At 43.8% G+C, this 23,018-nt stretch overlaps 1 protein-coding gene across 1 annotated transcript in view; it reads left to right on the top strand.

Annotated features, from left to right (window-relative positions):
• The window catches only part of GPC4 (glypican 4), a 152,577-nt gene that overhangs the window by 95,468 nt on the left and 34,091 nt on the right, over positions 1-23,018 (top strand). The window contains exon 2 of the mRNA XM_056130307.1: positions 11,136-11,294. Coding sequence (XP_055986282.1) covers positions 11,136-11,294 — 159 coding nt within the window. The remainder of the gene's footprint in view (positions 1-11,135; positions 11,295-23,018) is intronic.

Here is a 23,018-nt window from a genome sequence, read left to right as displayed (position 1 = left end):
ATGTGATCAATGAAAAAATCATCTGGCCTCTTTTAACTCATTAGAGGGAGCAGATAATGAAAAGCATTTGACACCCCCCCCCCCCACGCCCCTGCAAAAACCAACCAGCCCCTTTGGTTCTTAATTTGCTTATCACTTAAAAAAGCAATGCAACGCCTAGTTCAGTTTCTATCTGGAATGGATTTTAAAAGCTCTCACAAGGGCACTGTAATGAAGTGTGGCCTTTGAAAGTGGCGACCCTGACTCTTCCAGCTCCACTTACGCAAAAGTATTCTTAGAAAAATATAATAAAACTGATTTTTGAAATGTATGGGTTTCTGATTGGCCTCCTCTCTCCTACCTCGCGGGATTAGTGGACCTAAAAATAATTGGCAGCCTTAAGCCCTCCAGAGCTATATTTTGGCAAGGTTTTTTTGCAAAATGCTAACTAGCTGCATTTCTCCTACTGATTGGTAGGTGATCACAAATCATACATCTGCATAATGACTGTAATTTATGTGCTTTATTATTAAGGTTTAGGTCAAATGACTTCAGGCTTTCCATGTGCGTAGCATATTATATGCAGTAATTTTACTCCTTTTTTGTAAAGGGGGAGGCTGGGTTAATGTATATGTTCCCCACCCCCCCTCCGGGATTATTAAAAACCTTTCGAGATTTTCTTTCTTTGTTCCCATGAAGTAGACCATTGTATAGCCCTCTGGGGGTTCTTAGGTAGCCTGGCAGGACCAGCCTTATACAGCAACCTGCATTTTAGCTCACTTGTGGTTCTGGGAGAATTTAGACCTAGAAAGTGAACAGAAACTATTTTCGTAACTCTTTAGCCCAACAGTTAGAAATTGTTTTACTTTCAGAACAAATAAAAATTAGAAAGAGAGTTAGGTGGCAATTGAAGGATTAGCAAAATCACGCAGACGAATAATCACTTAATGTAGCTCCCCCTATTAGAATTACAGCAGGTATTTATATATCATTTAAAACCTCCTACAAAAAAAATTCACATCTCCCTCCATGTAGTTTGAACTTCGAAATGCAAAACTTTATTTAAATTTAAAAAATAACCTTTTTTTTATCCTAGAAGAGTGGAGGAATTACAGAGGTTGAGAGAACTATTTTCCTATACCAAATTCCTATTTTCCCCCCAATTCTCTTACATCTTTCCTTGTGTTTTGTAGACGTGAGTGAATTGTCACAGCCGAGCAACTGAAATGTATGACATTGAAGGACAAATTGATAAAACCCCACATCTAAGAGTTTGAGGCCTAATTCATAATCCACAATAGGTTGCCAATGTATAACATACAGTGCTTTGTAATCTACACACCCGAATCAAGCTTATAATATCATCCTAGAAAGAACTCCACACTTTTAACAATTACCCTCTTCTTACTGTCTATCTGGATCCATCCTTTCTACCCTCCCTTCACCCTATGCAGCCACTAATCAAATTCACTTTTTTGTGGGGGCTAAGGGAGGTCACTCCTGACAGTGCTCAGGAGACCATGCACTGTCAGAACTGAACCTGGGCCTTCTACGTGCAGAGCCGGTGCTCAGCACGTTGAGATTGCCCCCTGACCCCTCTCATTCATTTTTCGTCTCAAAGTCCTAGATATGCCATACATTTCTTCTAAAGGAAATCAAACGAGACGTGGACTTTTGTGACTGGCGCTTTCACTTAGCACAGTGTTCTCCAGATTCAGTCATGCCGTAACACATAGCAGAACCTCATTCTTCTTAGGACTGAATAATATCCCTTTGTATGGGGAGACCACACTGCGCCTAGCCATCTGTTGATGGATATTTGGCTACTACTAATAATGCTGCTATGAACATTCGCCTATAACTTTTGTGTGATTTCCTTTGTTTCCTCTAATCCAGGCTCCCATCCAGGATGTCATATTCTGTTTCACTGTCACATCTTCAGCGGCTCCCCGGTCTTTCTTTTCCTTTTCTTTTCTTTCTCTTTTTTTTTTGCACGGCCCTTTTTGATATTTCTGCTGGATTGTCATTAGTTTACCAGCCCTTCTGTGTGCAACTTCTTCCTAATTGGTATGATCTCTTTGCTGGCTCTCTTGCCTCCCTCACATTCTTCCTCCACTAAAGAATCTTCCTGAACTTGCTGCAAGAGAGATGAGGCTGCTTACTGCCCCCCCCCCTCCTAGTGCCATTTATAGAATTTTCTTAATGGCCTGTGGTTCATCTTGAGTGGAGTAAAAATTCTATGTGGTTTGCTTTTGGGCCACACCCGGTTGGACTCAGAGCATACTCCTGGCTCTGTGCTAGAGAATCACTTCTGGTGGGGATCATATGTGGTGCCCGGTTCTCTGTTCCGTGATGGAACTGGGGTTGGTTGCATGCAAAGCAAGTGCCTTGCCCATTGTCTTATCTCTCTGGCCCCAAGATGTTCTTTTTTGGTCTTTACTTTGCAATTGCCGGGCGGAGCGGTAGCACAGCGGTAGGGTGTTTGCCTTGCACGCAGCCAGCCCGGCTGAGCCGGGTTCGATTCCTCCGCCCCTCTTGGAGAGCCTGGCAAGCTCCCGAGAGTATCTCGCCCGCACGGCAAAGCCTGTCAAGCTACCCGTGATATATTCGATATGCCAAACACAGTAACAGCAAGTCTCACAATGGAGACGTTACTAGGCCCGCTCGAGCAAATCGATGAACAATGGGAGGACAGTGACAGTGACTTTGCAATTGCATTAGTTCTTCCATGACCTGCTACTTTTTTGTTTACAAAGGACATTTGTAGACTGTAGTGGGTAATGACTTCCCTAATAGCTTGCAATGAATCATGGAAAGGTGGGTCTCAGACACATATTCCTAACTTGCAGATCATTTTTTTTTGGCAGGGGGATTGAGCCACACCTAGCACAACTATGCAGTTTCAGGGATTGCACCCGGGTCAACCATGTACAGACAAGCAAACACCCTCCCCCATACTATCTCTCCAACCCTTAGATCATTCTTTGTTATTGTTTCGGGGACACACCTGGCAGTACCAGGGTTCTCTAGCCTTTTGCAGGAAAGTCATGCACTCCATCCCAGTCCAGAATCAATCTTTTTATCTTTCAACTGCCATTAGTCTTGTGGGACAAAAAATGTAGACAATGTTAAGGATTTGACACCATTTTTTAGAGGGAGGAGGTGGGGCCACACCCAACAGTGCTCAGGGCTTACTCTGGCTCTGCATACAGGAATCACTCTTGGGGCTTGGGGGACTATACAGTGGATCGAACCCAGGTTTGCCTGCATGTGAGGCAAACTCTCCACCTGCTGTACTGTCACTCCAGCCCCATGATTTGGCACTTTTTATTCATTTATTCAGAATCTCTCATAAAGACCAGCTGCATTTCCCCCCAGCCCCAAGGAGGCCCTCAGTTTCCTTGAGGAAGGCCAGAGAATATAGTCTTTGGCAGTTGCCATTTCACCAAGTGCTTTCCAGTCTGTTCTCACTGCAAATGTTCCTCACTGCAGCCCTTAGCTAGTGGGTGCAGTATATCTCTGTTATTTTTCAGAAGATTTCGTTTTTTGTGAAAACCAGAGAAAGTCTTCTTAGACATTACTAATGCATGTTGGCAGAGCCTGGGTTCTCTGTCCTGTAAATGTTTCTAGGTGCTGTTGGCTGTATGTGATGTTCCGCAGAGAGAAGTTCCACACAGTTTCCTTTCTCGCCTCCAGGTACTGAAAGCTTACACCTTTGTGGTCACACAAGTGATGCTCTATCCCGCATCCATTATTGTGAGATTTAGAGACTTACTTCTTGGCATCTAGTTGGATATCCAAATGAATTGTGCTAGAGAGCCCTGAAAATGGGTCAGAAGGGAGTTAAAAATAGTCCCATTGGCCTGCCATAGAGGCAGGCTGGGGGTAGGAGGGAAACTGGGGACATTGGTGCTCGAAAATGGTGGAAGGATGTGTGTTGGAACTTTGTACGACTGAGACCCAATTGTGAACAGCTTTGTAATGATCTCTGTCACGGTGATCCAGTTTTAAAATGCCTTAAAAGTAATTCAGTTGGGCCAATAGTACAGGGGTAGGGCACTTGCCTTGCACATGGCTGACCCTGGTTTCAATCCCTGGCATCTCATATGTTCCCCCTGAGCCCCACCAGCAGTAAGTCTCAAGTTGCAGAGCCAGGAGTAAGCCCTGGGCATTGCCAGGTGTGGCCCCCAAACCAAAATTAAAGCAAAAACAGGAGTAAGCCCTGAGCACTGTCAGATGTGGTCCCAACATCTCCAACCCCGACCATAGTTCAGTTGATTGTAAATACAATGAGAGCTGGTCTGAGCACCTCCCATGTAGAGCATTTTGTTTGAGAAGCTGCTCATTTATTCCTCAGATTCGACCTCTGGTCTGAGGAGTACACATATGGGAAAAGGAGAAAACACTGGTCTCCAGATTATTGGCCACTGAGTCAGTTAAAGGCTGGGACAGAGCCTCATATTCAATGCCTGCTCCTTTAACCATTGATTCCTAGGACTTCCCCCTCCGAAGAACCAATACACATACAGACTGGATGGAGTAGTAATTTATTGTGATTGTCTTTGTTCCGCTTTGAAAACGCAGGCATTGATATTAAGACTAAAGAGAAATTACATAGAGCTGGTGCAATTGAAAAAGAGTTTGGCTCTTTCGAGTGATTTTTTTGTTTGCCATGCCATAGAGTTAAGCTTTAAGAGCACGCTTCATTGAGTCTAAGCGCAGCCTCCTAGGACAGGGTGAGGGGACCTTTTTTCTTTTGATGGCCGCTGACCCACAAAGAAAAAAACTAATCAAAGGCCATGTACAAAAAGCAACTTAATTTGGGTGCTTCCTTAGAAAACCAGAAAGCGTTCCATTCACCTGCTTTTTAAATTAAGACCAGGGAACTCTCAACAAGTACCAACAAATGAAACAATCCTTTGGTTTCATAATATGTGCAGTTAGTGGAGACGGAGATGCCAACTAAGAGACACGGCTATGGAGAGAGAGAAAATGACAGGAGAAAGCAGTCGGGAGAGTTCTAAGGGACCCAAAGAGAGCCTGAAGCTGGCCCTGGCAGCGTTTATAGAAATAAAGAAGACAAGGGTACCAGAGTAACAGTACAGCGGGAAGGGCATTTGTCTTGCACACAGCTGACCAGGGTTTGATCCCCGGCTTCCCATGTGGCCCCCCGAGCCCGCCAGGAGTGATTCCAGTCTGCAGAGTCAGGTGTAACTCCTGAACATCTCCGGGTGTGGCATCCCCCAAAAAACTTAAAAAAGAAAAAGAGGAGACCAATAGTAATTGCTATTTAGTCTAGCTCTGCCCACATTTTGATTGCTTAGCCTTACATATCATATTTCTTTGTGAGGTTTTGTGTGTGTGTGTGTGTGTGACTGATCTTAATTTTGTTCATCACACAGAGATTCCCAAATTGACATTCCCTTTCTCTCTCTCTCTCTCTCTCTCTCTCTCTCTCTCTCTCTCTCTCTCTCTCTCGTGCAGAGCCAAGGGTAACCCCTGAGCATCACCAGGTATGGCCCCAAACCCAAAAAGTCCCCCCCAAAAATACAAACAGAAAATGCCACATGTCCCCAGTTTCGCCCATATATATTTCATATCTGTAGTGGCTATGCTGAACTCCTGGAGGAAAAATGGTGCTGTCTTTCTTCAGTGAGAAGTTTCCAGGATCACCAGGTTTAGAAAGGAGATCTCCAGAAAGAACAGGCATTTCTCATTCAGACACAGTGTTTCAGAAACAGTTGCACGCAGACAAAACAATGTCTTTAAATAATCCGTATGCGCGCTTTTCAGAAAAAAAAAAAACTATTTTGAGTGCTTCCAGTAGAAGTTAAGAACTACAAATCAAACAGGCTTCCTTGAGTTCTTAGCAGAATGCAGACCTATTATGCACACTTTTCAGAAAAAAAAACTATTTCGAGTGCTTCCAGTAGAAGTTAAGAACTATAAACCAAACAGGCTTGCTTGAGTTCTTAGCAGAGTGCAGACCTATTATGCGCGCTTTTCAGAAAAAAAAAAAACTATTTCGAATGCTTCCAGTAGAAGTTAATAACTACAAACCAAACTGTCTTTCTTGAGTTCTTAGCAGAAAGCAGACCTATCATTCCATTTTTCAAATGCATCCAGATGCCCTTCCTACCCCCCCCCCTTTCTCATCAGCCAAAACTGGTTATGGCATCAAATCCCCAGTAGCCGAAGTATGTCTTGGGATTTAACTTACAAGTCTTGGACCGCATGTCTCTCAGGCAGGGCTTTGGGCAAAGAATGTCAAATTACATTTTCAAGTAATGCTTTTTAGAAATGCAGGCGGAATAAGTGGCCTGTTCAGGCTGTGTGGGCAGAAGTGGGTTGTTGGAGGGGTTTTTTGTACGGGGTATGGGGGGCGGCTTTCCCAGTGGTAACCTTAGCCAAATGTCTGCCCTCTTCCTCTATACATCGCTGGTCTTAGACTATCAAAGTCTTCATGGAAAGGTCTCTCTAAAATGAAAGTGCACAGACTATAGACCAAACATGATTGCCACTCAATGCCTCTTTTGCAAACCACAACACCCAAAAGGAGAGAGAGAACAAAAGGGAATGCCCTGCCACAGAGGCAGGGTGGGGTGGGGGGATGGGGGGGTGGGAGGGATACTGGGATCTGTGGTGGTGGGAAATGGGCACTGGTGGAGGGATGGGTATTGGATCATTGTAGAAATGAAATCCAAGCACAAAAATCTGTAGGTCTACAACTGTACCTCATGATGTTTCACTAATAAAAATTTTTTAAAAATAAAAGGCATTGCTCACTCTCAGTATAAGAAAATGAAATGAAAGTGCACTCTTTGTCATTTTGTTTTTGGTGGCACCCAAACAAAAATGAGCCCCCTGTCCTCCCCTGCCATGTGTTCAGGTAGAAACTCAGAAAGTTCTGCTGAGGGCCCCTTGTGAGGTCTTCTCTACCCGCCAGTGATAATTGTGCCCTCAACCTTCAGCAATTTAGTGGTAACACTTGCGCTGCCATTACTCACTTGGGTTGTTTGCGTCTGAGACCACACTCAGCTGCACTCAGGCGATATGCCTGTGTCTGTGCTCACGCAGTGCTTGGAGAGACCATGTGGCCCGCAGGGATTCGAACCACAGTCACCAGCATGCACATGCGAGGCAAGCACCTTGCACCCTGTTCTCTCTCCATGACCCTTGTTGCCCATTTCTAAAGGACTTTTCCATAATGTAACCCGCAACTCCCGGATGAATCCCTCCATGACTAACACCTTCTAATGAGAAAGCTTTTCTTTCTGTCTTTTGCGTTTCTCTGGCTTCAGTCATATGCTTGTCACTAGGCGTGTGCACTGGGTATAGAGGAAAGGGGTGCTTGTCCCTGGCCTTGGAAGCCTATTTCAATAGGATCCAAGTGAGGTTTTAGAGTACCGTAGATGAAAACACTCTTAAGATGATGTGAGTGTGGGGCTGGAGCAATAGCACAGCGGGAAGGGCGTTTGCCTTGCACGCAGCCGACCTAGGTTCGATTCCCAGCATCCCATATGGTCCCCTGAGCACCGACAGGAGTAATTCTTGAGTGTGTGAACCAGGAGTAACTCCTGTGCATCGCTGGCTGTGACCCCCCCACCAAAAAAAAGATGATGTGAGTGAACAGATGATTTTCCAAATTCAGGAGTTGTTTTGCCTTGGAAAGGCCACGCATCTCACCATGAAATCTTTTGTAGGCCCTTGGGAACTCACCTGTGAGTACTTTGGGCCTGTCTGTTAACCTAATTTTCTTTATAAGTAGCTGCTCCCCGCCTCACCCCCCCACGCTTATTTTTGTTTTTAGATCGTACCCAGCAATGCTAAGGGGTTATTCCTGGTTCTACACTCAGGAATTACTCCTGGCAGTGCTTGGGGGACCATATGGGATGCTGGGGATCGAGCCAAGGTTCGCCGTGTGCAAGGCAAGTGCCCTACGCACTGTAATATTGCTTCCACTCTGCACCTCCCATTTAAGGACTCAAGAAAGTAGCCCTGGGTGACTCGACTTTCTTATATTGCGCATTCTATTTAGTTTTTCTCTGTGGGAGGGGTGTGTGGGGGGGAGTCTGGTGGTTATGATATAGTACAACTACAGCAGTCACTGTGTTTGTGGGGTTCTCCTGGATTATTTTCAGTGATAAGGCTATATGGGAGCGGGGGGTGCAATCCTCTATCCTGAAACCAGAAGGCAACTGCATATTTCTGTGTTCATTGTGTGTCTGGATACCTAGGGTCTGCTGTGAACTTGTCAAGCCAGTGGAGATGGCGTTTTGTTTTGGGTTGTAGCAAAAGTGTCACCATTGAAAACTGAGCATTCCAGCTCTTCTCCTTTCAGCGAGCAGATCTCAGATTTTCTTGCTCTGCCGTTTGCTAGCTTTCAGCTATTATGCAACAGCCCTTTGCTTTGGGGGCTACACCTGTTGGTGCTTAGAAGCTACTCCTGGGGCTGGAGCTATAGCACAGCGGGTAGGGCGTTTGCCTTGCACGCAGCCAACATGGCTGACCCGAGTTCGATTCCTCCGCCCCTCTCGGAGAGCCCGGCAAGTTACCGAGAGTATCTCGCCCGCACGGCAGAGCCTGGCAAGTTACCCGTGATGTATTCGATATGCCAAACACAGTAACAACAAGTCTCATGATGGAGACGTTACTGGGCCCGCTTGAGCAAATCGATGAACAACGGGAGGACCGTGACCGTGGAATCGTCTTTAATGCTGCTTATCTCTTTTTTGTTTGTTTGGGCCATACCTGGTGGTGCTCATGTGCTCCTGGCATGGTTCATGGAATCATATATGGTGCCAGGGATCAAACCCAGCCCTGTTGTATTCATGACAAGCACCTTACCCGCTATACTATCTCTTTGGCCACGAATACCCGGTTTAGTCTGGCAGAAAGATCTTTCTAGTTCTTTTCAACCACTAGAAAGAATGAATGTGCGTGTGTTTAATTATTTGCATGTGCGTAGTTGATAGTGTGAGTCCGAAAAATTGCCTACTCCATCTTATCTGAAATAGTCCCCCGCCACAGACCTACTTCAGTGTCTAGCTTAGGTAAAGGCTTATTTCCTGTAAGCACAAACAGCTAAGACTCAGCAGTGGCCAGTGCACGGCCCATTTCATTCTCCAAGATTAGTGTTGTAAGGAAGATGGGCTCTTTGTTGGCCAGCCATTTATTTATTGTACATACTTAACCATCGACAGGCTCATCTGTCTTCAATATCCTCATTCCTGAGTTCCAAAGCTTTTGATTCTTTTCAGACCCCTTTTGTCTTCTATGGAATGTGGACAGCAAGAGCGGTGAAAGTGAATCCTTCAAAACATCTGCGCAAAATTAGGAAGGGATACCTATACCATACCCTTTACTATCAGAGTAACACAATCGTACTACCTCATGCGCTTTCTTTTTGTGTAGCACTACACATTTCTCGGGCATTAGGAGCGGGGGGGGGGGGGGGAGGATCTCTTCAAAGCCTGATTTTCGCTGCTCTGCAAGAGAGGATGAACATGGTGAAAGGGAACTTTGGGGTTTAGAAGAAGCATCCCTCAAAACTGCTCACGCTCCAACCGCAAGTGGAGAATGTGTTGAGCGCAGGGGAGAGAGATACTCGGTGGGTCGAGCTGTGAAGCTGACATTCCTCTGGAATTTTCAAGCCCCCACTCTATGTCTCTCTGACATGTCCTGGGAGCCAGTAGTCTCCTATGGGACCAGTGAGTTGCTGTAATGCATGTGCCATAATGTAAAGTGGGTGCCACATTAAATGTGTACAGAGAGGCTGGAGGAGAAAAATCTTCAAATTGGGTTGCGGAGATAGTACAGTGAATAGGGCACTTGCCTTGCATGCAGCTGACCTAGGTTCGATCCCAAATACCCACTGTGGTCCCCCAGAGCCTGCCAGAAGTGATCATTGAGCGCAGAGCCCAGAGTTAGCCCTGAATACAGCCAGAAGAGAAAAGAAAAAAATCTTGAAGATTGTTTAATAGCACCTTTTGTAGTCGGGGGAATGTGGGCCACACCCAGTGCTGTTCAGGTCAGGACTTAATCCTGGTTCTGTGCTCAGGGACCCTTCCCAGTAGGACTCAGGGGGTCCTGTATACAGAGATCGACCCGAGGTCAGCCATGTGCAAGACAAATGTCTTAACCCCTGAACTATCTCTCTGGCCCCTATTTCATGTTGTCTTCTTCCCTGCCTGAAACAGTTGCTGGGCCTTCTTTCTGGAATGTTCTCCTGCTCCCCACACTGCTGTTTCCTTCTCATTTCTCTGTCACCTCGCTGTGGGGCTGCCGTCCCTTCTTGCCGTCTTGCTTTCTAGTCTGTCCTTCAATCCTGTGTTCCCCAAGGTGCATCTCATGATTCTCAGTCTCCCTTGCTCACTCATCTGTCCCCTGGGGTCTGTCCTTCTAGAGTGAACGAGGGTGACTGCAGATCTCATTCTGCCTGTGTGCCTGTGCGTAGCAAAGGCCTGTGAATGAGAATAATCATAGATTTGGGCTTTTCACGTGACTTATCCTAAGTAGGAGTTATCCAGTGTGAGCCTCCATGGTGTTTTTCTGCTTCCCAAAGTCTACTACTGTTTTTTTTTTTTTGGCTTCATTTTTATCACTGTGCCATATTTAGTTTTAATTTTTTAATTTAATTTTTCTTTTGGCCACACCTGGCAATGCTCAGGACTTATTCCTGGCTCTGTGCTCAGAGATGTACTTGCTCAGGAGACCATCTTAGGGGCCGGGGATCAAACCTGGGTCAACTGTGCAAGGCAAGTGCCTTATCCACTGTACGATCTTGCCAGCCTGATTGTGCCATATTTTAGAAATCATTCTTTATGATGTTTTCCTTTGCCTGGAGTATCAACTCCCCAAACTTCCCACACTGTGCTATCTCTACAGTTCCTTAACGTTTCTCAACACAGTATCTGGGAACGGGTCCCAACACTGGTGGTTTCAAATCAGTTTTAGAGGTAGCTTCGTTTCTTTTTCAGGGAAGCGGATACATGTTTTTAGTGTAATTGCCATTTTTTTTTTGCAGATGCATGATTTACAGAGCTTTTTGGAGACCTCTTGCAGATCAACATGAAATTGAGTGTGTTCCCCTCGCCCACACACTTCACTTGGGCATAATAGAGATTGATTGTCATGCTTTTTTTTTTATCTTCCAGGTGATCATTTGAAAATCTGTTCCCGGGATTACACCTGCTGCTCTCAAGAGATGGAAGAGAAGTACACCCTGCAAAGTAAAGATGATTTCAAAAGTGTTGTCAGTGAGCAGTGCAATCATTTGCAAGCGGTCTTTGCTTCCCGTTACAAGAAGTTTGATGGTATGTTTTGGAATATTGGCTGAAACAGGCATTACATTACTTGCTTTATTCTGAAGCTTATTTTACACAACCTTTTAATTCCAGTCTCATTGAAGAGTTGACAGTGAAGTTGGTACCATTGCCTCTTTGGAGTTCTTTTGTGCTCCCTCTTTCTGCCAGGATGATTCCCCCCCCCCCCATTGTCTACTTGGAGCCACTTAACCCTCCAACTTTATTGCTAGGATCTTTCTGGATGCATTAGAATCTGGATGGTAGGCATTATGGAAATATGGTCACACAGAGCCAAGAAATAGATTAAAGTCTGAATTGAAATGCTTTCAGTTATTTTCTTGGGTGAACACAGACTAATGTTGTTGACGCAAGTCACTAAAAAAATCTTTCTAATAAAAAGCAGGCATCAGAAAATGTAGTCAAAATAATCATCGAGTTTCTGCAGATGCTGGACTTCAAATTCAATTTCAAAATGGATTCCCCCCAAAGACAGCTAGAATTCCTAGAAGCTCCATAGACCACAGGCAGGATTAAAGCTCAGCCCTTGAGTTTCCATGTAGCCATGACCCAGAATTAGCTACTAGCCTATAGTCTTCATTAAACTGGTTCCCTCCTAGGCCTCTTTTTTTTGGCTTGGACTTTTGCTTAGTAGCCATGGAAAGCCACAACCAAACCTCTCTCCAACCTTGTGCCAAACAGGCTTCTCACATGCACACTTGCTTTCAGTAGAAAAGAAATAGCTAATGGGAACCAAATGAGAGACACTACAGTCATATCTGAAGCAATGCTGTGGCTATCAGAGTTTACAAAAGAAGAATGTGGGGTGTGGGGTCCAGAAGAACTTCGGATTCTCTGGCATTCTTCAGTCAGTTTGAAGATTGTTACGAAGATGATTTCATTTTAATAGGAATGATTTCCTTTGTGCCTCTTTTAAAGGCCATTCTAATTACATAGTACCTTTGAAGCATGCCTTTCTTGACATTATGTGTAGTGAAGAAGTACAAGGCAGATTTCGAGATGTGAAATGTCTTTGAGTATTTCTGCAAAGGGCTCGTTACCATGGTGAGAATTTGAACTAAATTAGATTTGATAGAGCTGATAAGGCATTCCCCAGCGAAAGAATAGGTTGTATTTCAAATGTTGGCTTTGAGATCCGTCATTTGAAACTTATAACTGATTTAATAAGGGTTCATTAGGTTCTCAGGCTAGACCACAAGAGCATATTTAATTTGTAATGTAGTTGAACTAACTTTTGTTTCTGTGTAGCATACCATTTATTTTGCCCATTCCCCCCCAAAATTTCATATTCAAAATTGTGTTTAGTCTTAATTTCATGTCCTCCTTTCCCCAGGTAGAAATAATTGACATACTTAAATATCTTGCTTAGTATCCCATACTCTTCAATACCTATTCTGTAACGAACAGTGAAGTGTATGTAACTGTGAAAAATGGGTAATGTGGACACCTTTGTTAGTGGAAAGAATTGTATTCTCTCGACTGGCATTTATCTTGCAAGATAATAGTCAAAGTATTTTCTTTTACTTTGAGGAGATTTAGAAAGATAATCATGAATCTCCTCTTGGAAAACTTGAATAATGATGAACATTTAAGAATTGCTCCCTCCCCTTTGGGGGGCGGATAGCACAGCGGGAAGGGCATTTACCTTGCATGCAGCCAACCCAGGTTCGATTCCCAGCATCCCATATGGTCCCCTGAGCATCGCCAGGGGGAATTCCTGAGTGCAGAGCCAGGAGTAACCGCTGTGCATTGCCGGATGTGACCCAAAAAGCAAGGAAAAAAATAATTGCCCCCTTGGGGTTGGAGGAAGAGTGTACAGGGACTAATTTGGGTAGCATTGCACTGCACTGTCCTCCCATCGTTCATTGATTTGCTCGAGCAGGCCCAGTAACATCTCCATTTTTTTAAGGCTTGTTGTTACTGTATTTGGCATATTGAATACATCACGGGTAGCTTGCCAGGCTTTGCTGTGTGGGCGAGATACTCTCGGTAACTTGCCGGGCTCTCCAAGAGGGGCAGAGGAATCGAACTCGGCTCAGCCGGGCTGGCTGTGCACAAGGCAAACGCTCTACCGCTGTGCTATCGCTCCAGCCAGGTTAATAAATTTGCCTTGCTTGTGACTTACCCCAGTTTGATCCCCAGAACCACATCTGCTCCGTGAGCACTGTCACGGATCACTTAGGAGCTCAGAACCAGGAATGGCACTGTTAGGTGTGGCCCCAGTGCCCCCCGTTCAAAAGACTTGCCACTTGGGGACCTAAGAGAATTCAGAAAATAACCTCGGTCCCTAGAAATCACTGTCGTGTTGGGAACGTAATGGAGTAGGGATCAAGCTGTTTCCATGTTCCAAGGCCACCTCCTCCCAGTCACCACATTTCTAGTAGATGTCCCTTTTGGATGTGAAACCCACCAGTGTAAGTGACCTTTCTTGCCTGCTATGCCTGCTGGTTTAGCTGTTCTTTCCCTTCTCATTCCCCATTTTTATAGCATTCCTTGTATGAGTCCAATGTGTAGTTTTAAGAAAGCCATACAGAGAAACTTTATCAGTTAAGTGTTAACATATGTTTTTTTTTAAGTACAGAAAAAGTTTCTTTTCCTTCCCTACCAGGCTTCGCATTCAATAAACGTGTTCAACATTATTTGTTTATCAGCTTCAGAACTGATCACAAAACGTGAAAGTGATTGTGAACCTCCCATTTGGTTCCTTTGGACTCCCAATGAAAATCGGTAGACGGCAATAAAATTAGCCAGTAGAGATGAAAAAACATTTTTTTAAAACAACAGTCACTGAAATATGTTTAGTGAGCAGAACAGAATTGGGATATCTTGCATAGTTTATCCAGGTTAAATTTTCTGAGGCAAATAATTTTGTAAGGTGATTCTCAAGAGGGTGCTAGATTTGTTTTTATTTTGTTCCAAGGGCCACATCTTTGATGCTCAGGGCTTACTCCTGGCTCTGTAGACTCGAGATTCACTGCTACCATACCGAGTGCCAGGGATTGATTGAACCTGGGTTGGCTGTGGTGCAAAGCAAGAGCCTTAACTGCTATACCACCCACCCCACCCACAACTTTAAAGGACAATTTGGACCTGCTGGAAATACCTAAAGATCCAGGGATATTGAGTAATACTGTTAAAGGACTGTCATTCCCCAAAGTTCAAGGGTGGGGGGATTTTGAGCAAACAATTATTCAAACACACACACACACGCATGTATGTTTGGGGGCCACACCTGGCAGTGCTTAGGAGATCATGTGATATGATACCAGGGATTAAATCAGGTCTCCTGCATGCAATGCCAGGTGTCTAGGCCCTCGACCTTTATCTCCAGCCCCCAAGAAATGATAAAAGTGTAACTGACTCATTGTGAATGGGAGAGAGGACAGAGTAATAAGATGGTGGTCAGAGAGCCAAGATATCTTCTCTTAGAGAAGGAAGGGCCAAGCAAATAGAGAAATAGCACAGAGACACATGGCCACAGAGGATTTGGCCGCGTAGGAGGCATGGGTTAGGTCCTCTCCAAGCTTCGATTCTAAATTTGAAGTACCAAGTCCAGGCATCCTCCTCTAGCATCTTGTGTTTATGAGACATTTCTTTCTAAAGTAGAAAACAAAATTTCAGTGAAAATCAGACATGGGGGGCTTTTAGGGAATGAACCTTCTTTAACCAGAAACCATCCCAATACTTCCTTTTTCTACTGAAATCCAGAAATCAAGCACTAGTTCTGGCACTTGGAGCCCCTTCCCTTATCCATATGGTCCTTTATTAGCCAACACATTTATTTTTCTACTCTTTGAACATCTCAAGAGACTGTACAGCATAGAGATCAGTTTGTAAGATCTGAACTGTGCCAGTGTTTTTCTAATTTGGGGAAATTATGGAACACTTCCTTTAGCCCCAACCTTCTCTTACAAACTTGGAGGTGTTTTTTCTCTATCTGAAACTGAAAACCTCTGAGTTTTAGGACTCATCTCTTTATTTTCAGGCACTGAAATCTTGATTTACTCTTGAACTTCGCATTTTTCAATACCTGTTTTATCATCCTACACTGAATAAGACTAGGACACATTAGTGGCAGCAAGCTGCTCCCTCTTTTGGCCAGTTCTGAAATTACAAAAAAAGGGGGGGTGGAGGAAAAAAAGAGCTAATTAACATAGCTGAATCAGTTACCTCATAAATATGCTAATCAGAGACTCAGTTCAGTGGGCTTTGAAAGAATTGTTAGGCAAAGGGAACAGACATAGTTAAAAGTGGGGCGTAATTTATGTTTTGAGCACCATAACCTAAAGATCTCCCAAATATTTGGTGAGAGGAGTTATTTTTCATAGTAGCAGAGTTTAGTCTAATAGCCCAAATAGATGAAAGAGATTAGAGGTGCCATTATCAAGTATATTTCTGGATCGCAAAAGAGAAATGAATGAACAACTGTGAAACTAGATTTGTTGCTAACAACGCCTTGCAATAAATTGTTGGGGAGATATTTTGCATGCTAGCCTGAAATCTAAAGGAAACAGAGATGTCTGTGGCTTCGTAGGGAAAACGTCCTTCATTTGTCATTTTCAGAGCAAATGCAGCAATGTGGGGGCTGGAGACAGCAGCACGTATGGAATTGTCAGCCTGCTTCTTCTGCAAACACTCTGTGACCCGGGCAATTAACCAAGTCTCAGTTTTCCCATCCATAAAATGAGGGGCCGAGTTAGATGCTCTCTAAAGACCCCCTTTCAATTCTCAAAATTTTGCAAATCTTCTAAACATGTGACGAGACCAGCTGCTTTACTGAAAGGTCTTACAAGATGTTAATTAGCCGTCTGTATGGTACCCCCTATTTTCTTCCTATCATTTCTTCACTCTCAACACTTTCGCCAGGCCTTTGAAAACCCTCCCATGAGCCCGGGGCTTGTTAACTCGAATAATAGTAGAAATTTTCTGAATTAGCTGAAAACGCACATAAAAGAAATAATTGTCCAATCTAGCTTCAGGGGCCAAGTAGAAATCAGTGCCCCTCCCCCTCCCTCCCCCCTCCCCCTTCCCATCAGCTCTCACACTCTTTCCCCAACCCCCACTCCGTTTTTTTTGGTCATTTCACTGAGCCAGTGCATGAAACACTGTCCTCTTCAGATTTTAGCCAAATCGGTTTAAATCACTGAAAATTTTCCATAGTTCGCTCTGGCCAGTACTTCATGCCCAGTTTAAAAAAAAAACCAGTTGTGGAGGCCTGATGAGTTGAAGGCTTTAAAATTCATATTCTGTGCAAGTAATGACTTCGATGGCAGTGAGCTGGCCACTCAGCTTAAATACAAGTACAGGGGTCGGAGAGATAGTTCAAAGGACTGGAGCACATGCTCAGCATACTGGAGTTTGGTCCTCAGCACTTTGTAATCCCCTGAGCCACTGCTGCGGATGACACCCAGGCACTGAGCTGAGTGTAGCCCCCCCCCCTCCCCAAACCAAAACCGATATATCCAACATTTCATGACCATGATAATGGTAAGTTGAAACTTCTGGAATTTGCTCAACCTTAACTATTTTGCAGGGTGGTGGTGGTATTAGGCACTACCTGGCTATGCTCAGGGATCACTCCTGGTGGTGCTCAGGGGACCGTTTGTGGTGCTGGGGATCAAACCCAAGTCAACCACATGCAAAGAAAGTACCTTACTTCCTGAACTGTCTCTATGCCCTTAATTTTTTCCAGTGTTTTATTACTTTTATTTTTTTTTCTCTTTTTGAAAACTACGTGTTTTTATTATTGCCATGTGCACCACCATACTAAGTTGCTAAAGACCTGACAAGTTTCTACTTTAGATGAAGGTCTTTAAAATTCTCCATATAGGGAGCTGGTGAGATAGTACACTGGGTAAGGTCGCCTTGCATGCAGCCAACCTGGGTTGTATCCCTGGCATCCCGTATGGTCCCCCAAGCCCACCAGAAGTAACTGAGTATCATCAGGTCTAACTCAAAAACAAAACTCCAAATAAATGTGCCATCAAAATTGAATGTCAGATTTATTATATATTCCTCAGATTCCATTCTTTAAGGTTGATTTAATTTTGTTGCTTAAGCAGGGGAGATAGCTTAAGTAGTATGTCACATGCCAACTAGGTGTGAGGTCCTAAGTTTCATCCCCAACCTCACACGACCTCCGTGATTACTGCCACAGGTGGCCCTGTTAGCCTCTGAGTGGCCACTCTTAAACTCAGTAGTGCAGGGTGGGAATCACTGAGAGTTCCTGCTGTACCCTCACCCTGCCCAACCCCCTGCCCAAACACACACACACACATACACACACACACGCTTCTCTTTTCCATAGTCCTGATGGGAGTGGCTCCAAAGAAGAAATGCAAAATAAAGTTTGCTTCTTCCTGTTTTTTTTAAAAGCTTCTTTCTTTTTTGTTTGTTGGTTTGGGGAGCTCACATCTGGCTATGCTCAGGGCTTATTTCTGGCTCTGTGCTCAAGGATGACTTCTGGTGGGGTTTGGGGAACCATAAGTGGTGCCAGAGATAGAATCCAGGTTGAGTAAATAAGGTTTAAACAGGGAATAAGCCACATACACAGGTATGTTCTTTCAGGAATTGAGAACTTGTTGAAGTTTTGTTTGTTTGGTTTGGGGGCCACACCCAGTGATGCTCAGGAGTCTGGCCTTGTGCTTAGGTATCACTGCTCGGGGGACCATATGAGATTCTGGGGATCAAACCCAAGTTGGTCACATACAAGGCAAGCACCCTACCCACTGTTCTATTGTTCTGACCCACTTGTCCCAAGTTTTGAGTGCACTGAAAGCATTTAATTTGATCTTTCTGCTCGTTGGAATGGATCTCAAAGAAAGCAAGATTCTGCATATTGACTGCTGTGCAAGGATGTTCATTGCAGCATTACATCTAATAATAAAAAATTAGACATCAGGCCCAGAGTCCCATACTGATTGCATTATTATCTGTCCATATGCTGTCATAGTAACACAGTTGATAAAAAAAAACGATGTTTTGGAAGATTTTTAACCACATAGGAAATGCTGACCATAGAGTGTTAATGAGAACAGGGTGTAGCTAAAGTATGATCTCAACCATGTGACAATATAGATTTCCATAGGAAAGAGACAGGAAGAGAATTCAATACTGTATTGTTCGCTTGCGTTTAGGAGTGAGATTATGGATCCTTTCTATTTTCTCCATACCTTCACATTTTTCTAATTGCTACAATTTGGAAGGAATGCTTTATCGGAGTAACACTGTATTTGTGTGAAGAAATGTAGAACAATTTTGAAAATAATGTTTGGGTGTTTTTTCCTGGAAGTATCACAATGCTTACTGTTGACATGTTGGAAAAAGAAAAATTGAAGGCTGCAGCACTTACCGAAAAGAAGAAAGAAAAAGCAAGGGTTTTTTTTTTACTTATTTAATTTTTGATTTTAGGACCACACCTGGAGGTGCTCAGCCTTAATCCTGGCTGTACTTAGGGATCACTCATGGTGGGTGTTGGGGAACTCTACATGGTGTCATGGATGGAATCCAAGAGGGCTGAATGCAAGGCAAGCACCTTACCTGCTGTACTATCACTTTGGCCCAGAAAGTTGGTTTTTGTTTGGGGACCACATCCAGCAGTGTTCGGGGCACCATGCTGTGCATACTCCATCCCTTTGAGCCATTTCCCTGACCCCACCAAAAAGATTATTTTGAAAGGTATTAAAAAATTCTGTGTTTTTTTTTCTGATTCTAAAATGTCATTCTTGGAGAGCCTGGCAAGCTACCGAGAGTATTCGATATGCCAGACACAGTAACAACAAAGTCTCCAATGGAGACGTTACTGGGCCCGCTCGAGCAAATCGACGATCAACGGGAGGGCCTTTTTTTACCTTTTAAAATGTCATTGAAAATTTGATGGGGAAAAGAGCGCCCCTGAGAAAAAGACTGAGAACCAAAAAATCCCAGGAACCCTAACACCCCCATTTGTATGTACAGTATCAACTTTTTTTGTTGTTGTTTGCTTGTTTGTTGTGCTACAGGACATAGTCTTTGTCTGTTCAAATACACTGTCCTCCCGTTGTTCATCAATTTGCTCGAGCGGGCCTAGTAACGTCTCCATTGTGAGACTTCTTGTTACTGTGTTTGGCATATTGAATACTCTCGGTAGCTTGCCGGGCTCTCCGAGAGGGGCGGAGGAATCGAACCCAGCTCGGCCGGGCTGGCTGCGCGCAAGGCAGGCGCCGTACCGCTGTGCTATCACTCCAGCCCGACATAGTGTAGGGTGTTTGCCTTGCACGCGGCCGACCCGACGTAGTCTTTATTTTTTTTATTGAATACCTGTGAAATACAACTACAAAGCTTTCTGGAACTCAAACATGAAGGCACGTAGTCTTAGACTACAAATTGGAATCAGAGTAGATTCTGCTTCTCAGGACCATGGTTTTCCTCTTGTTGTTTTGCTCATGAGCAAATAGACTATATCAGGCCAAGGGAACACTTCCCGTGGTTACTCAGACTCCTGGTATACCTAACCATGCCCCAGGCATTTATAGTGCAAAGAACTGTGGGTATGCTAAAACAAATTAACCGGCATGTGCTGGGAGTTATCCCTTAGTGGAAAGAGAATGATTCTTATTGCAAGCCTGATCTCCTGGTCACAGGCTCCCCTGAGCTAAAGAAAGAATAAACGATACTCACTGAGAGATACTGATATTAACTCAGGAGCAACTTTGTTTTTCAAAATGCATTAACTAATACAATTAAGCTCAGGTTGCGCCTATGTAGGCAGACTACCATAGCCTCCTTTGATATGTTAACAGCCCCTAATAAGTCTGCTGCTGGCTACTGATTTGTCAACCGAGGAGTGGTCTGCTGATATCCTATCGATTGCTATACACTAGTCAAGTACTTGTCCTTTAGGTTGGCCCTGTCCTAGTAGGCCCTCTTGAGGGAGATGACATTATGATAGAAGATGGTGCCTGTTAAACATCTATACAGTCTTGACCCCTCAGAAACCACCTAGATGAGGTGATAAAATCCAACATATCCTTTAGGTTGCAGTCAGGAAAATGCTTGCCCGAATTGCTGCTTTTCTTGTAAATCCATGTGCTTATGTTAGCAGTTCTTCATTAAACACTTGATGTTGAGGGACAGAATGGATGAGTATAACTGTATAGGGACAGCCAGAAAAGTGTGATGGGTAGCATTTCGGAGAATGGGTAGCATTTGGCATTTACTGCTCTCTGGAAATCTGTTTTTGTGGTTACAAAATGTTTGTATGCTCCTTCCAGGGCTGTGAAACAAAGCCTTTACAGTAAGGAGGAAATTCAGGCTTCCATGTTAAAAAAAGGAAACCTCATACAACTGTCATTATAAAAGGAGATCATTTATAGCACAGAGCAACTGGATTGAACTAAAAGAGCTTGAAGTGTCATAAAGGTCATGGGTTAATTCTCGAATGCATTCTTGCTCATTAATCAATAGCCCCTCCATTGTTTATGAAGGAGTAACTAATGGTATTTAATAACAGAACTAGGAGCCCTTTGACCTGTTCAAGAATTTTGAATGTCTGATGGGATGCAAGACAAGTGACTAAAAATTCTAGGAGTACATGACGAGTCCATCAAATTGCAGGAGTACATAATGTTTACTTTTTTAAAGACAGGATATTTACATAAAACTCTTTTACATGGAAAAGTTTTGCTTTTTCACTCCAGTTTTCTCCATGTTAACTTGGTAACTACTAACATGAAAAATGACCTCATTTTAGAGCCGGAAAGTTAGAACCCCCCTACTTCAGTCCTTGTATACCGAATTGACTTTTGACAAAGAAGGTGCTATCAGAACTGGGTACTTTAAGAGGATAGGGATGACTTGCAGGTTATTTTTCTTAATTTTCCTTTTCCTCATTTAGGATTAGTTATCTCTGTCTGTGAGACATGATGCATGCAATGTCATGGACAGTCTCTTACCTGGTGTGATTCTCAGATGATAGATAGTCACTCCTAAACTCTGATGTGCCTGAGATATTTGATAGTGTTAAGAAACTAAAATGATGGGGACCTGAGTATAGCAGACAGGGACTTACCTTGCTTGTAGCTGACTGGTGTTCAGTCCCCAGCACCAGGTATAGTTCCGCAAGTCCATCCAGGTATGATCTCTGAGCACAGAGCCAGAAGTAAGCTAAGAACACCACCAGGTACATCCCCAAGTAAAGCAAAATCAAATTCTTTTCAAACCTAAAGTGATAAAACATTTCTTTTGGACAAGTTGCTCCCAGTTTTATAAAGCCTTGAGTCTTCTTAATTCATCTCCATCAGCTTTGGATGAATTCACGAATAATGTTTAACTCTGTTGGGAAGGAGAAAAAGCAGCTTGATGGAACCAGAGATATGGACAGGCGGTTAAGGCACTTACCTTGCATGTGTCCAACACCAGTTCAATCCTTAGCACCACATACTGGTCCCTTGAGCACCGTCGGGAATGATCTACGAGCATAGATCCAGGAGTAAGTCTTGAAAACATCCAGGTGTGGCCCCCAAACCACCCCACCACCACAAATAAACCAGCCTTGGAAAGATTTTTGTTTTTTTGCTTTTTGGGTCACACTCAGCAATGCACAAGAGTTACTCCTGGCTCATACACTCAGGAATTACTCCTGGTGGTGCTCAGGCGACCACATGGGATGCTGGGATTTGAACGCGGGTCAGCCGCGTGCAAGGCAAATGCCCTACGTACCCACTGTGCTATTGCTCCAGCCCCAGCCTTGGAAAGGTTTTCTTTTAAAAGATTTTTTTCAATGGTGATAGATAGTGAGAAATTTCTAAGGTGACAGTAGTGTCACTACACCTATTTCACCATACCAATGTGCGAGGCATTTCCTGTATGCCAGATACAGGATGAGTTCTCATAGCCCCATTTTATGGATGAGGAAGCTGAACGATTCACATTTTTGCTGTCTGTTCAAGGTCACAAAGCTCATAAGTGAGGGGCCCCAGGCTATTCCTTCTAGGTCAGGCAGCTTTCCAACCCTAGTTGATTAGACTGTTCAAGCCCATCGCTCCATTATGTGAGCCCTGGAGTAAGCAATTGCTTGATTGTTAGGACATAAATACTTGAACCTCCAAACGAAAAACAGGAGGGGAGAGAGAGAGGCCCATGATCACATAGATACTTTACTTCAAATGTTTGTAAACTATCTCCTTTCTATTGGACTCTTATCAGACACCAGTTGCTGCCCTTCAAACAGACTCCCTGGGCAGTATTTTCCATGAGCACAAGCAATTGCTGCAAGGGAGATCTGATTTCCAGTGAACTCAGCTTCTGTTCGTTTGTGGAACTCTGATTTACACTGCTCTTGGCCAGTTCTGTCTTAACCATCAAGCATCTTTGAAATTGACTTCAGGCAGAATGATGATGAAGGAATGATGGCTAGGTGTCTCGGATCTGCTTATCTTTTCCTCAGCACTTCAGATCTGACCCTGATCCTGAGTTGTGAATTATGGGAATAAAAAATGGAGATGGGCTTACCCAGGATGAATGGTAGTCCTATTGCCTGAGAACCAAATGTCTAATTTGTGTTCTCTTCCTCCTTGCAGAAGAAAATGTCATGAGATAAACAGAGCGGGGAGGGTAAAGAATTACATACAGACCTAGACTTCTCTGCTAGTTTGAAGAGAACAGATGGAAAACTTCTTTTCTTTCTTACAGCAAATGATTATGCTTGATAATACACCAAATTGGTATGGCTTTTAG

Source organism: Sorex fumeus, unplaced genomic scaffold, assembly GCF_029834395.1.
Source record: "Sorex fumeus unplaced genomic scaffold, SorFum_2.1 ptg000075l, whole genome shotgun sequence".
Lineage (NCBI taxonomy): Eukaryota > Metazoa > Chordata > Mammalia > Eulipotyphla > Soricidae > Sorex > Sorex fumeus.
Note: the sequence above shows the minus strand (reverse complement) of the source record. Positions and strands in the feature narration are given on the sequence as shown.